The following is a 16,327-nucleotide window of genomic DNA, read 5'->3' on the forward strand; positions in this document are numbered from 1 at the left end:
TTACAAATAATTTCCTTAAATTCTAAATTTCCAGTTAGATCTGATAGCCTTAAAAAATTTGAAAAAGAGTACTTTAACAGATAAAACTTTATTCAGAAAACTATTGAATTGGTTAAAAAATATAAAAATTTACTAAATTTTAATTTAATAAACTTTTATTTTATCTTTCAATAATCATTTATATTGAAATACAACTTGCTGCACCCATAATACTGAATATGTAAAACATAATTAATAACAATTATATATTTTATTTTATTGTCAATAATGCAATCTTGAAAACCTGGACGATTCAAGTTACAAACCTCTTTCCTAGATTAATCAAAAAACAAACAAACAAACATTATCAACATACATCTGATAATAAATTGATATAGGGGAGACTTCAGACTAATTGGGTTTATTTAATAACTATTCAGTTTTTTAGTAACAGCTTTTTGTCAAACAACAATGAATAAAGTATATTTTAATATTTTAACTTTATACTTCTAAACTTTCAATATTTAAAAACTTATTAAAAAATGCTTGTCTAAAGTTGTCTTTAAATTCCAAAGTGCAGGATGAATTTGGACACTTTTATATACATTATTATTGACATCAAATAAATAAATATGTATTTCAATCATTGTGGTTTATTTTTCATTTTAAAATTTTTGCAATTGGTACTCATCCATGTTGCACTGAAAATAGATTATTTTTTTATAAATCTATTGGAAGGGATTTTCTTTTTTGTAAAACTTTATTTCGTAACCACTTTCAGCCTTTTGAAAAACTTTTGCTTTATAACTATAACCTGATTGTTTTATTACCTCAAAGACCTACAATTATAAATCTTACTTCTATCACATCAAAGGTATCAGCATTGTTATTGAATCCTTTATCGCCAAAGTGATATGCACTCTCATTGATTAAAATTTGTTGATATATTGATTCATCTATATATGACAATATTTCTTAAAGAATTGCTTTTTTAGAAGTTTTTCCCAGTAGAAACTTCATCTTCATTGTCGTTTTTAAGCTTCTTTGCAACTCTTTGTTTTTTGCAACTGCAGGTGCCACAACTCTCCATTTGCAGCTGCAGGTACCTCTCTCTGGTGCACAAAAAACTTTAATAATTATTAATTTTTATTTTAATTATTATATTTATTTAATAAATTATTATTAATAAACATGTCCATAGGGAACTGTTACGTGGCTATCATTACAATAAAGAAAAGACTTTGAACCTTGTCTTAAGTCTCCTCTGGTGCTACTGTTGTATATGCAATAGATTATAAATGTTTACATTCTTAAATGTCTGCAGGTAACTGCTAAACAAAATTGTTCTTGTGTTAATAGGATAGGAGATTTCTAAGTATCCATTGTCTCTCCACATGTCCGAAGTCTCCCTGGTCTCCACTACCCTAAACCTTCAATCATTAATAGTAACTTGAATAATTAAATAGTAAAAATGTACCTGAAAGAAATAAGCACATGAATCTTGTAAACCTTAAAGTCTCACTAATATCAGATAAAATAGAACTACAAGTAACTTCAAGCATTAGTATGAACTGTACGCAATATCGAATTATTTCGACTGTTTTAATGCTTGCATTAATGATAATTCCACCACCATGCTCGCTAAAAAAATAATAAAAAGTAACGTCAATGTTTTAATGACATTCAATTTAATCACCTCAAAAAATAAACTGATGAGATTATGTATCATTAAAATCTGTATTTTTATACAGAGCCTGCAATGTTGTAAGACCTTGTACTAAAGAAACATTTAAAGGGAAAACTAAATGGGAAACAAAAAAGAAACAAAAACAAAAGATAAAAAAAAAAAAAAAAAAAGAAACTAAGTTTAAAGATTAGATAACAGAAATGTAGAAGATCTGGTGATGAAGTAGTCTGGTGTAGAAATGTAGTAGATATTTATCAATGATCAATATCAATTTCTTTATGAAATGTAGAAGATCTGGTGATGAAGTAGTCTGGTGTAGAAATGTGGTAGATATTTATCAATTAAATCTATATAAAATATTAATGTGTACAAGAAAATAATTTATACCAGACTACTTCATCTATATTAAACTATTATACTTATTTTATATCAAAATAAATTTGTTTTTTTTATTTCTCAGCAAAAAAAAAAAATGCTTCACAGTCAAAGCCAGTTTTATGATATCTAAAATTCTTCATCCTGGTAGAATTAGTATTATTAGCAATATAAAAACTTTCTTATTGTACTTTTATTATATATTGATCAAAATTACTACATTAACATGTAAAAATCCCAGCTTATCCCAACAAGTTGATTATTTGCTAGTATATACAATAGTATACAGTGCTTCCAGAAAGTATTAGCGCACTCATATTTTTTTTACCTAAGGGAACTTCAAATGAGTGTAATTCGAAAAAAATAAAAGGCTGATTGATAATTTTTTTTAACTTATTCATAAAATAAAGCAGAAATACTAATTGTCAAATATATAAAGGATATTTCTTTGTTATTATCTTGAACTTAATTAGAATACAACAAGAGTGATAAAAACAATATTAAAAAAGTGTGCAAAAGTATTAGCGCACTTACATTTTTTCAAAGATGGTAAGAAAGTTTAATATTTTATGTGACCACCTTTGTTTTTAAGGCATGCTAAGACTCTGCGCGGCATAGAATCTATAAGTTTTCTGATTAATTCTTGTGGCAGGGTATTCCACAACTCTTGCTTCTGCGTTTTGAACTGCACTAAGTTAGTGGGCTTACTTTTTTGTTATTTAGAGTCCATCCAACTCCAAAGATTCTCAATAGGATTTAAATCAGGTGAGCGAGCGGGCGAAGGCATTAGATTAAACCATTTTTATTCCATGTATTGATTTATTAAGCGTGCTGTGTGGCAAGGAGCGTTATCTTGTTGAAATTGCCAGTTTCTCTTGTTGGAGTTTGCCTTGAAAAACGTCCATTGATGGCTTTAAATAACCTTCTAATATCACTCTATATCGATGTTGATTAAAGCGATCAGTGTAAAGATGCGCCAGTCCATTGCTAGATCCAGCAATGCAGCCCCAAATGCTAATTGAACCTCCTCCTCTTTGAACTCTTGACATAAAAAAACGAGGATTATATTTTTCGTTTTGTATCTCCTCACGACAACCCTTTTCTTGCGATTAATAAGTTCAAAATTTGACTTGTCCGAGAAAATTACCTTTCTCCATTGCTCTACAGTCCATGCAGCTCTCTCTTTGCACCATTTTCTTCGCTTGTGGCGGTCTTTGATACTTAATAGTGGCTTCTTTGTTGCAAGGTATGAATTGAGAAGTTTTTTCTTCATAAGCTTGCTAATTGTTGATCAGCTTACTTGATGTGCACCCAACGCTGTATTCAGGTCTGAGGCAATTTCGGCTATGCTTATGTTTGGGTTGCGTCTAGCAAGCATAATTGCTTTATTTTCGTCCCTTTCTGACATTTTTTTAAGAATACCAGAGCGACTTTTGTCTTTGACTGTTCCAAACTCATTATAGTTTTTGAGCGTTGTTCTAACGCTGCATTCACTGATTTCAAGTTGACGTCCGATTTCTTGATTGCTTAGACCACTTTTGTTCAGGCCAAGAACTTGCCACTTTGTTTCAATTGTTATGCTCCTTAAACCCATATTTTTGTTGTTGCAATTTTAAAGTATTAACTAACTATATTTCAAATGATATTTCCGCCACTTCAATTTATTCTTCTTACATTTTTTATTGACTATTAATAATCAGCAGAGAGTTTTTAACAAAAATTAACCAAGAAAGTTTTTCTTAAATGAATTAAACAAGTGTGCTAATACATTTTAAATGAGTGCGCTAATACTTTTGCACGCTTAATTTCAGACATTTTTCCGAATAATCATTAAACTTCTAATTAACTCATAAAAAAAACAAGCAGGTTGACAATATTTGACATTATAATTAAATTTAATTGGTTTTACCTTTCATTTAAAAAAAAAAACTAGTTCAAAATTAAAATTACTTTACAATTTATACTGATTTAAAGTTGTCTATATTAAAAAAATTACGAGTGCGCTAATACTTTCTGGAAGCACTGTATATGAAAATAGCTTAAAATAACAAATAAAATTTTTAAAAATATTCAGAGCTTGAGTTAAAATCTAAATATATTAGCCATTTATTTTCCTTATCAATTTTTTTTGAGATTAACAATTAGAAGAATTTGGGAGATCTTAGAAGATTTTTAAAGACTTTTTAGCAGATTTTACTGGAAAACTTAGAAAAAAAATAAAAAAATTAGGATTCATTAGGAGGATTTAAAAATTTTTCTTAATGAAATTTAAATATTATTCAAAAATTTTAATAAAAAATATGAAAGTTAAAGTTGAATGTTTAAAAGAAAACTTAAAGTTCAAAAAACAAGTTTAAATTAGGAGATTTTAGGAGTATTTTAGAACTTTAAGTATATTTTAGGAGAATTTAGGTCTTTTTTGGAGGTTTTTCAAATGTTAGGATAGTTTAGTATTTATTAGGAGGCGTGGCCAACCTGCATAATTAGCTATGTTGATAGTCATTAGTTGCTTAAGATAACAAATGAAGAAAATTGTTTTAAATTTTTCCATGAAAACCAATGTATATTTTTTTCAGCTGTCATCATCATCATCATCATCATCATCATCATCATCATCATCATCATCATCACCATCATCATCATCATCATCATCATCATCATCATCATCATCATCATCATCATCATCATCATCATCATCATCATCATCATCATCATCATCATCATCATCATCATCATCATCATCATCATCATCATCATCATCATCATCATCATCATCATCATCATCATCATCATCATCATCATAATCATTAGCATAAAAACTAGCTTACATATTTAATGAACTATTGTAGAGCTTCACTATAGGATAAAACATCCAATCTGTTGGAAGTAAACTATGTCTTTTGTACAAAAAACTCGTTCTTTCCTTATTTAGTGATCTAACAAGATATTAAGAAAATTTTCAAAGATTAAAAAAAAAAAAAAAAAGTAAAAAGTACATTCATTTTATGAATATTTTTTAAGCAAACCTATCAGTCAACTCTTATTACAAAAGTGATAATAAAGCAAAGATGCATTACAAACAACATACTTTGAAGTATTAAAAAAGTTACTTTAATTTAAAGGTATCCAAGTAAATATTTGCAGTATAAGAAAGTTCTTTCAAAGCAAGCTCCACATTTTGTTTTACCATAGCTGTTCTTTCCTCTGAACCATGTAAAATAAATGTCTTCTTTCTAAACAATTTCTAGACAATAAATTTTCTCACCTATGATTTTAATACTGTTACAATAGTCAGAAAAACCATCAATAAATGCAACTGCACTTGCATTATATAAACCTGCTTGGTAAAAAAATCTCTTCATACCATTATCTTTATCTATATACCAATCTCTTCCTATCTTAATCTCTCTCCTCCCTCCCATCCTCTCTCTCTCTCTCTCTCTCTCTCTCTCTCTCTCTCTCTCTCTCTCTCTCTCTCTCTCTCTCTCTCTCTCTCTCTCCTCTCTCTCTCTCTCTCTCTCTCTCTCCTCTCTCTCTCTCTCTCTATATATATATATATATATATATATATATATATATATATATATATATATATATATATTAGGGTACAAAGAAATTTATATGTTTTTGAAAAAAATAAAATTCAAGCTTAAGAAAAGTTGTATTTCTATGTAAAATTTAATTTCAAGGTAGGTTTGTTATGGACCACTTTTTGATCAGAAAACGTTTTGATACCCAAATTTTCATATTTACACATTATTAAAATGAAAAAAACTTAAATTATTATAAAATAAATAAAATCCGTTTTTATGTAATGAACTCTCCTAATAAGCGCAGCGCCGAATTAATTTTAAAAGATATTTTCACTTGGCTCTCCGCTGTATAAAAGCTTAAGGTTAAGGAAAGTTTGTTCATTGAATGAAAAAATCCAGATATGAACAAACAGTTGAACCATCATAAGATATCTTTTTTTACATAATAGTTACAATTTTATTAGTCATTAAACTTTTGTCGAATAATTCAATATCTTTTTTATTGTATTTTTTGCTACTGCCTATTTTGTTGTAAATAATAAAATATTGTAATTTATATTTTATTACCCTAGAATATTTGTATATAAAATTAAATAAGTTTTTTTTTAAACCAACTAAAGATAACTATAAAATAGTCAAAACATGTATTGTTGTTTTATTTGTTAAAAAAATGGTTTTAATTAATAAGTGGTAAAAATGTGTATTGTGGTAAAAATTTGAAAAAATACTGAGGTTTTTTAGAAACATCAGTCATTTCAAATAACTATATCTTATGAACCACAAAAGGTTTTATGTTGAAATTTTCTGGATTTGCTTTTTTACTTATATAAACTTTAGACAAGATCGTAGTCTGTTACTATTTTATTGTTATTAGTTATTTAATCGAGATATTTATAAATGTCGAAAGTTAAGACCAGATCATCCACCACTGCAATTTCTGATTTTTTTGGACCTGGAAAAGATTTTATTTCTAGTGAGCTGCCTACAAACAGAGCAGTTATTCAAAAAGGAATTTTACTAAAAGAACAAAAAAGCATAACATGCAATCTACACCATAATAAATATTCTAACAAAGATCTTGCAGCAATCTGATTCCATTTGTTCTTGCTCAATGGAGAAAAGCAAATGTTGAGTTTCAACTGCCAGTTATTATTGGTGAGAAATCGCCAATAATAACTGGCAGTTATATTATAGAACTAAAACCCTTTGGGAGAAAGTAGAAAACGTTGTATGGGGAAGAACTTAGGCAAAAGTAAAAGAAGAACTTCTATTGAAGTTAGATAAGCTAATGGACATCATAACATATCCTCATAAGATACTTCTGTGTGAACATGATCTGTCTGGGTGTTCTTCCCCCCAAAATTATAAAAGTAAAGCACATAATTTGCACCAGTATTTTTTCTAAAAAAATTCCAACAATGGAGCTCAGGTGGTTATACAGTCAAAGAAATAAGACAGGTGAAAAGTCTGACATGCAGATGGGACTTGCTGATAAGATTGAGACAACAAAACTTAGAAAAAAATATAAGAGAAAAATCAGTGACGAAAAAGCTTATAAGAAAAGAATGAAAAAACTACAAGATGATCAAGCATCCTTTGAGGTAAATATAATTTCATAAATAATAAACATTTTCTTTGTTTATATATCAAATTATATATATATATATATATATATATATATATATATATATATATATATATATATATATATATACATATATATATATATATATATATATATATATATATATACACATATACATATAAAACAAAAATAACATTTGAAAAAGTTTGGTTTTAGGTCACAGAAAAACAAGATATAGAATTATATGAAGAATATCAAAAAAATATTTTTCCTGATATTTCTCTCAATGACAACTATAATCCAGTTAATGTTAACTTTTCTTTAAAACAAGACAATGAAATTAAATTGTTGGTTGAAAGGCTTCTAAAGGATAAATTATGTGTCTATGCTTTCCTTGTAACACAATTTTTAGAAAAGAAGTCAAGAAAAAACACAGCAATGGCTAGTATAAGGTAATCATATAGATTATCATTTTGTTGACCAGCAAAAGTTTGGATGATGAATTAATAAAAATAAATATAAACTAGTTTTATTTTATAGGTTTGGGATTTCACCTGCTACAACTGCAGCAATTGCTACAAGTTATCTGCAAGATTTAATTGAAACACCCTTACCCCTGAATACTCTTACCTAACTTGTGATCCTTCTAAGTTAACGAGAGCAAGAAAAAAAGTCATGGTAGTAGCAAAGAATAATGACAATTTCAATCTTCCAAAAGCAGATAATATTGGCATTTACTTTGATGGAAGAAAAGATTCAACAAGAGCGATGATGATTCAAATGGACAGTTACATCCTATTATTATCAAAGAGCAACACATTACTGTGACTATAGAACCTGGTGGTCGATATCTTTTTACTCCAAATGCACATACTCATTCAGATAAGCCAGCTAAAAAGATTGCTGAAGGTGTTAATAATTTGCTGCAACAATATAATCTTACTGAATTATGTTTAGTACTTGGAGCTGATAGTACTTCAATTAACATCGGCTGGAAAGGTAACACATCTTGAAAATATAACACATCTTGAAAAGCTGTTAGGTAACAAATGCCACTGGGCCATATGCATGCTTCATTCAAATGAGTTATTTTTGTGTCACCTAATAGAAGGTATTGATGGACTAACATCATGTAGTACTGGCTTTGTAGGTCCTGTGGGAAAATGTCTTGCTGATGTTAATAAAATGGAGTACAATCCTCAATTTAAAGCTCTTCCAGAGGGAGAAAGCTTTGTTGACATTCCAGAAATAATACTAAAAAATATGTCAACAGATCAAAAACAAATCTACAAGTTATGCAAAGCAGTTAAGATTGGGGTATTGCCACCTAATCTTAGAGAAATTCAATGTGGCCCCCTAAGTCATGTCAGATGGCTCACTACTGGCATGAGAATAGTCTTTATGTGGACAAGGAAACATGACTTAACTGACCAGAATTTGAAAAATCATGAGTTACTTGTCTTATTTTGTTTACAACTTTACTTTAAACTTTTTTTTGGCATTAAAGTTAAAGACAGACTTGAAGATGCTTCCAATCACATTCTGTCTCAATTGAGAATTCTTAGAAATCAACCTGTTATAGTAAGAGAAATTGTGACTCCCTACATCCAGTTAGGCGCTTGGTATGGGAATCATGAAAGTTTATTAATCTCTTTATTATCTAGTAATAATGCAGAAGACCGCAACTTTGCAGTTGACCGAATTTTGGAACAAAGGGGTAATGATATCCTTGGAGACATGCGAATCAGACCAAGAAAAACACCTAAACTGAACTTTGCACCAACTACTCTTAAAGAGCTAGTCAAATGGGAAAATGGTGTGGTACAAGAACCTGTTTTTACTTGTTCGCTCACTAAAGATAAGTTGGTAATGCTAAGATTGACACCTCTAATAACTCCTTCTGTTAAAATTCATACTCAAAGTACCAAGCGTGCTGTAAAACAAGTGACAGTAGCATCCATGTCAGTAGTTGGACCAGATGCAAGAGATGGATATATTAGAGCTAGAGCTCAACATAGAGAGTTGCTACCTGTTTTTAAAACAAAGAAAGTCAATAGATTTGAAAGATATCTTATTTTATTTATTGTTTTTTTAATAGTGTTATAGTAGTGTTATCAAAATATTATTTGGATAAGATGGGATAAACCTCCTGTTTTTTGGGGAACCGCATCACTGGCACCACCTTTATTTCTAATGAAACAAAAAAAAAAACAACTGTTATAAGCAAATTTGTTAATCATTTAAACCTCATTGAAAATTGAAGACCCCCTCCCCTAAAATGTCTAGAATCTGCATTGCTGGTAGGATTCATGCAAGATAATGACTTTGAAACAAGTATCAAAAAAAATTGCAACTGGTCTAAAAACATTATTTGCATTTAATATTTCATCGCAATGAAAAAGAAGGACATGTAAAACATAATAAAGGACAAGTGTGACAAATAAGATTTTACTAAATTTTGCAATTTCTAAAAGTGCAAATTTGGGTATCAAAACTTTTTCCAATCAAAAATATTTTTAAGTAAACCCTACTTAAAATTTGATTTTACATAAGAATACACCTTTGCTTAAGCTTTTAGAAGAAAATAAAATTCTCGCTGTACTTTAATATATATATATATATATATTTTTTTTTTTTTAGCAGGTAGGAAAATTAAATTAGTTAAAACTTGTTGAATAGTTTGAAGAGTATTGAAAAGAGCTCTGGATCACTACAAACACTCTTGTAAGATTGTAACAGAAATGTTTTCGGAACCATAAACTGTAAGAGAGTTTAAATAAAAATTTACTTTAGCAATAGAACAAGATTTCTTACCATAGATTAACCTGTTTCTCTGAGATGCAGGAAGAGTGTGGTTGTTAGATTTAATTGTACAACAAAAGACAATAAAGTGAGAGATGAGAGATTAATATATTGTTTTAAAACATTAAGCAATCTGGGAAAACAATATAGAATGAGATTTTAAAAAAATGCAAAAATATGCCTCAAAGGACTAGACTGAGATGTCAAGCCAAGTGGAATAAGGAAAAATTAGGAAGAGATTAGGAAGAGATTAGAAAATAATGAAAATTAGGAAAAAAATTAAGAAGAAATTAGGAACCCTAACCCTGAAAAATTATGAAACCTAACCCTGAAAAAGGATAAAAAAAATCTAAAAATATATATTGAACAGATGTTCAGAACAAAGACACTAGAGTACAGCATGTTGTAAAAAATAATACTGATAGTTGAGACACCCACATTGACACCAGACATCACACATGTAATAGAAATGATTAATTCAAACTCCTAATGAAAAATCATGACCAATGTGCAAGGTCTAAAAAAATGTAAAATACAAAACTAAACGTGACATATTCAAAGCGGAAATTTATTTTGTTATACTTGATGCAGGTAATCTGCAATACTTGAACCAGACCGAGCAATGAAAGGCCACAGAGAAAAATGAAGCATTTCTATAGAAAAAAATTTTATATAAAGGAGGATAACTAATAAAAACAAAGAAAAACGAATAGATGTTCAGAAAAACCACAGATTTAAAAGGAAAACTATATGTACAAATCATAATCAACAGTTAATCTACCGTTAATTTATACCTAAAACAAAATAGGACATATCAGTAACCATAAATCTTCAGTAAATATAAAAGTTTAACTTTAAAACAAACATACATATGCATAGATAAATTAATATTTAAAATGAATAAATATAAAGTGATAGGAGGTATAAGATAAAGAAAAACATTATTGCTTTTGTAAAATCATAATTTAGTGGTGGTAATACACTTCTCAGAATCACGTTTATTATTACCGGCATTTCAAAGAGGCTCAGCACCAATACCTAGTTTATCCTGTCAGATAAACATCACCATTTATGCTTTACCCCACGATTTATGCCTACTCCATAGTGCAGTAAACAAGGAATTCACTACAAACAGCCAAAATCCTAACTAAAAAATCACCCAAATTTGTAAAGACTAATATTTTTGAAGAAATTATATGGATAGTGATATTCAATACCAAATAATATAAAAAATTTAAAATATATATATATATATATATATATATATATATATATATATATAAAGTTTGATAAATATATAAAATAAAGTATAAACAAAAATTTAAAAAAAAAAAATGACAAAAAACAATAAATTAAAATGTAAGCAATAATATAAAAATAATAAATATTTATTCTGCACTACCAATGCAAGAATGCTGTTAGATAAAACTTTATTATAAATACAACAAGTTGTTAAAACTTTTAAGATAAACTCAAGCCGACAAGATAAAATTAGACAACAAAAGACAATAAAGTGAGAGGTGAGAGATTAATATATTGTTTTAGAATATTAGGCAATTTGAGAAAACAATATAGAATGAGATTTTCATTGGGTATAATTATGATTGCTTGGAATTTTAAAAGAAAATTAAAAAAATCAACCAATTGATAGAAAATTAAATAATACGCAGATTAAAAATGTTTTAAATACAAGCTAAATTTATTTTCAGAAACAATTTAAAATTTACTTACCTAAACATCTTAGGATTAAAAATTACATTCTTCATTACAGAAATAATATTATCAAAACTAAAGTTACAAGGAAGAGTCAGTATCAAAAAAGACAATTGTAGATAGATGTCATTAATGGTCGGATGAAACATATGAAAACCACAGTTTTTTCCCTAGTAAAAAAACTAAAATTTTCAAACTCATTAACTAAAACCTGAAAACTGTTCAACACATAAAAATTTTTAAGCACAACAAAAGTACATTACTTACAACAACAATGAAAAGCTCCAACAAATGTGAAAGTAGAACACATTCTATTTCTGTTGATACCAAAGTATTAATGTGCTTCAATATAAAAATACCAATAGAAGTTATTAACATGAAGGTCTACTAATAAGTAACTAATACTTTTATAAAATTGTTACAAGTTACAAGTTACACTGAAGTCATACAAATTTTTATGAAAGAGTTTGATTACCTTAACTATATTTGATTGGAGAACAAATTTAATATAAACCAATAACTGTGGATTCGTAACGATTGCAACTGCCTACAAAAAGAAAAAAATTGAAACATCTGAATGCATTTCATTGAATTAATTAAAAATAAATAATGATAATAACTGTGGTTAAAAATTTTATTGTAGTTATCATTTTTAAAATATTGTGAAGCAAATATTTAAATTTAAATAAATAAATTTTAAAAAACAGAATTTACATTCGAAGATAAACCTTTATGAATTTTCACCAACTGAAGAAGTAGTTTAAAAAATCCTTGCACTAAACTAATTGGTGAATCTTTTACTAACGATAAAGGAGAAGTTCCAGGTAATGAATATGTTCCATAAGAAGGTAAACTTTTTGGCCAATTAAATAGGTAAGCTGACTCTTTTGTATTAAAATCAGAGAACAAACTGCAAACATAAATAAAAAAAATATATATTAAACAAAAAAGTATAAAAAACTATACCCTATTTATGTAACAAATTGTCACCTCATTTTTATTATATTAATTTATAGTGTTTTCAGCAAAAAATGAAAAAAAAAAACAAAGAATAATGAAAGAAAAGATTGCTGCCCCATGCAAAATCCTAATTTGATATAGCTGCTCTTTCTTGCGGCAACAGGCTATGAGATAGTCAATATATGCAGCCCCCAGTAGCAGGCTATTTCAGTGCGATGTCAGAGTGCTTATCATCATTTTTATACAGATAATTTTATTAGATTTTATTGAATAAAAAGTATGGTTTTTTAAACATAAAATAAATTTTTTTTTTAATGTTTTATATAGTATTTTTTTTTTCAGAGATGTTTTTATAAAAAGATATACTTTATAAAAACATCTCTGATATATATCTATATCTATATCTATATATATCTATATCTATCTATCTATCTATCTATCTATCTATATATATATGTATATATATATATATATATATATATGTATAATGTAGGCATTCGGCAATGTCGTCGCAAAAGCCAACCTATTTTTGCTTTATGACGGCATACAACTGCCAACCTGAATTTCTTTAAGTGCAACACATGCAAAAATAAATATATGTAAAAAATATGTATTATTTGTTCATTATAAGTTCATAACTTATTTATTGTAATAACTTGTCTTTCAAGTTTTATTTAAAAAAAATTCATTCATTTTTTTCTCAAATTTTCAGCAAGGTTAATTCATTTAAAAGTTAATAAAAATTACTTTTAAATGTCTGTTGTTCTCACACTTTTTTACTTGAAATTTTAGAGCGATTACTATTTTATTAAGTTTTAAAATCTAATATTAATTTATTTTATAAGTTAAAACTGTTCATTTACATGTTTATGGTTTTTTTAATATTATTTAAGGTCAAAAAGTCTTTAAAGTTTAGTCTTGGTATAACATGTTAAACACATGTGGAGAAGTAACATATCAATTAAAAAACATTAAACTTTTTTTAATTTTGATACAAGTTGAGGTTTTCATTAAATCCATTCAAAATAAGAAATACGACAGTCTTACGCAAAGCAAACTCAAAACAAGTCAGGGGTGTTGACAGAAACTTTTTTGGTAAGTCCGAAAAAACTATGCCTCCCTTCTTCTCCCCATTTATTTCAGTTTTGCCCGGATTGAGTGTATTGTATAAAAATGTTTTAATAATTCTTTTAATGACCTATAACATCGCTAAAATGGTCACTAAAGCTGAAAATATGATTTTTGCAAACTAAAAAAATTAACTTTTCAAAATACTCATTTGTCGTAATGTATAATATATACAGGTTATAATTTTTAAATACAAGATTTTTTTATGTAAATCTTTTTATATAAATTTTTAAATAACTTTTAATTATAAATAAACTTTAAAAATACTTAGAGTCAAAAAACTTATTGTAACAACTGTACAATGCTAAATAATATTTTTACAAAGAAGTCTTGCTATGAAAATTACTGTTTAACAAAAGGAAGCTAAGACATTTTTTCAAATTATATTTTTTTTATATTTGAATTTTATTTAAAACACAACTCATAAGTATTTATAACAAACTTATTAAAAACTTGTTTACTATCAATAGATGAGATGAGAAAAGCTAAACTAAACCATATAATATGAGAAAAGCTAAACTAAACCATATAGACATTATAACCTTTTAGGTGCCTCAGTAAAAAAAAAGGTTGTTGCTTGTAATGTTTCAGTATTAATAGATTGGAGTTCATTTTTAAAATATAGACAGTTAAGTGAAATTCAACTAAACTTCTAACAGGTCAAACACACGTAATAAATTTGGTTTGGCAATAATAAATAAATCAAATAAAGCCTTTGGTTAAATAAAAGTTACTTAAAGATATGAAGTGGTCTTTCAAACTAGTGTAACAAAACACTGAATTTCTGCAATTTTTTTTAGAAGCGACTGAAGATAAGAACGAAGAGATAAAAACAGGTGCTTTATAAAACTTTAAAATTGTATCATTAAACATTGTGTTTAACAGAGATATCCAATTTAAAATAATTTGAAATGCAATTTTTAGGCTCGTTCAAAGTATATTTGGAGGTGTTGATTAACAATATTTTTAGGTATAGAGACAAAATATTTGAATAATTGAATAATATTCAAACTATAAAAAATAACATTATTACTTGCTTGCACAATTGTGTAATTAAAAAATTTATATTAAAAACATGTTTAGTTATACACAGTACAATATAAAAATCAAAATTTATTATTAACTTCAGTGGAAGAAGCAGTAGCAGAAGATGCACCATTAAATGTTTTATTGATATTTCAAGACATTCTTTGAGACAGAAAACCACAGGAATAAAAAACTTTTGTAAAGTATTCATGTCACAATTTCATATTTTATAACATGCAAAGAAAAATCAGTAATAGCATTTATAAAAACAATAAATAAATAAAATTTTCCTTTTATGATTCTCATGATTCTCATAAAGGATAAACAATATGGCTAAATAAAAATTTATACTTAAAAAGTCTAAAATCTGGATATAGACATTCTAATTTTTTTGTCACAAATGCTTGATTGTCAAAGAAAACCCAGGAACAAATACTAGTTTTTATTGATACAAATATAAACAGCTACTTCTTGTAACAACTCTCTGTCTTCCTTTCTTGTATCCAAAGGATATCATGATATCAAAAATTCTACGGAATTAATATATTATTTGGTTGCCTAACTTTAAAGAAATGATATTTTTCTCCAAAGGACAATTTTTTTTTTTGAAATGCTATATAAACTTGTGAATTAAACGACATTTTGAATAACATTATGGGTGTATGTTAAAGGGGAAGTCCGTATTTTATTTTCTATATTTGAAACTTTTTCTCTCCTTATTTATTATTTAAAATGCAAGTTATTAAAACGATACGCAGTCTAGTGTAGTAAAACTGGGGATGCCTATTGATATATTTTGATATATACTTGTTGTTACTAACTAATTTTACCTCCCGATGATAGTTAAATGATAAAACTTGATAAAAATTTTACTCAGGGTATATGCAAAAAGTCAAAAATTTGTTCTAACTAAAATAATCATTTTAATTTTTTTTAAACTTTTTTTTTGTTGTTATTTCACCTCCCCAAGGCCCAGAAGGTCACTACAAATGAGGAGGCTATTTAATTGTGGTTATAACCCTCTCTCAACTCCATAACTCCGAAACACAAACCATGACGAACAAGGCCGTTGCGCGGAGAAACAAGAAACTAATGAAAGAAAAAATTTAAAAAATAAAGTTCTATATAATGAAAAAAAATAAGGTATGCCAACTCTAATTAAGATATTTAACTCAAAAGTTAATTTAGCCTCCATCAAAATATTGTAACTATTATTTTTTAATAATCGCAAAATTATGAAACTGAAATACTATTGTGTTTTCTGGTTTTTAATTATTTTCCAACCATTTCAAATAATTAACCGTGCATAAGTTTTTTTTTTTTAAATAGTTACATATAGTAAAACATTTTTCAACAATATAATCAAGTTGAAAAATTTTTATTCAATTGACATCCCAATTAAAAAAAAATTATATATATATATATATATATATATATATATATATATATATATATATATATATATATACATATATATATATGTATATAGTCCTTGGAATTTGGAAAAATGGGGTCGGCAATAAATTGCTGAACTCAAAC

The 16,327-nt window shown here is 27.2% G+C and overlaps 1 protein-coding gene across 1 annotated transcript in view; it reads right to left on the reverse strand.

Annotated features, from left to right (window-relative positions):
• Window positions 1-16,327, reverse strand: part of LOC101235135 (RNA polymerase II-associated protein 1) — a 65,720-nt gene that overhangs the window by 4,443 nt on the left and 44,950 nt on the right. The window contains exons 14-20 of the mRNA XM_065804807.1: window positions 12,389-12,584; window positions 12,150-12,221; window positions 11,942-12,016; window positions 11,693-11,844; window positions 5,152-5,274; window positions 4,870-4,977; window positions 1,457-1,620 (exon numbers count right to left, since the gene is read on the reverse strand). Of these exons, the coding sequence (XP_065660879.1) occupies window positions 1,457-1,620; window positions 4,870-4,977; window positions 5,152-5,274; window positions 11,693-11,844; window positions 11,942-12,016; window positions 12,150-12,221; window positions 12,389-12,584 (890 nt within the window). The remainder of the gene's footprint in view (window positions 1-1,456; window positions 1,621-4,869; window positions 4,978-5,151; window positions 5,275-11,692; window positions 11,845-11,941; window positions 12,017-12,149; window positions 12,222-12,388; window positions 12,585-16,327) is intronic.

Source organism: Hydra vulgaris, chromosome 09 (assembly GCF_038396675.1).
Source record: "Hydra vulgaris chromosome 09, alternate assembly HydraT2T_AEP".
In the NCBI taxonomy this organism is placed as follows: domain Eukaryota; kingdom Metazoa; phylum Cnidaria; class Hydrozoa; order Anthoathecata; family Hydridae; genus Hydra; species Hydra vulgaris.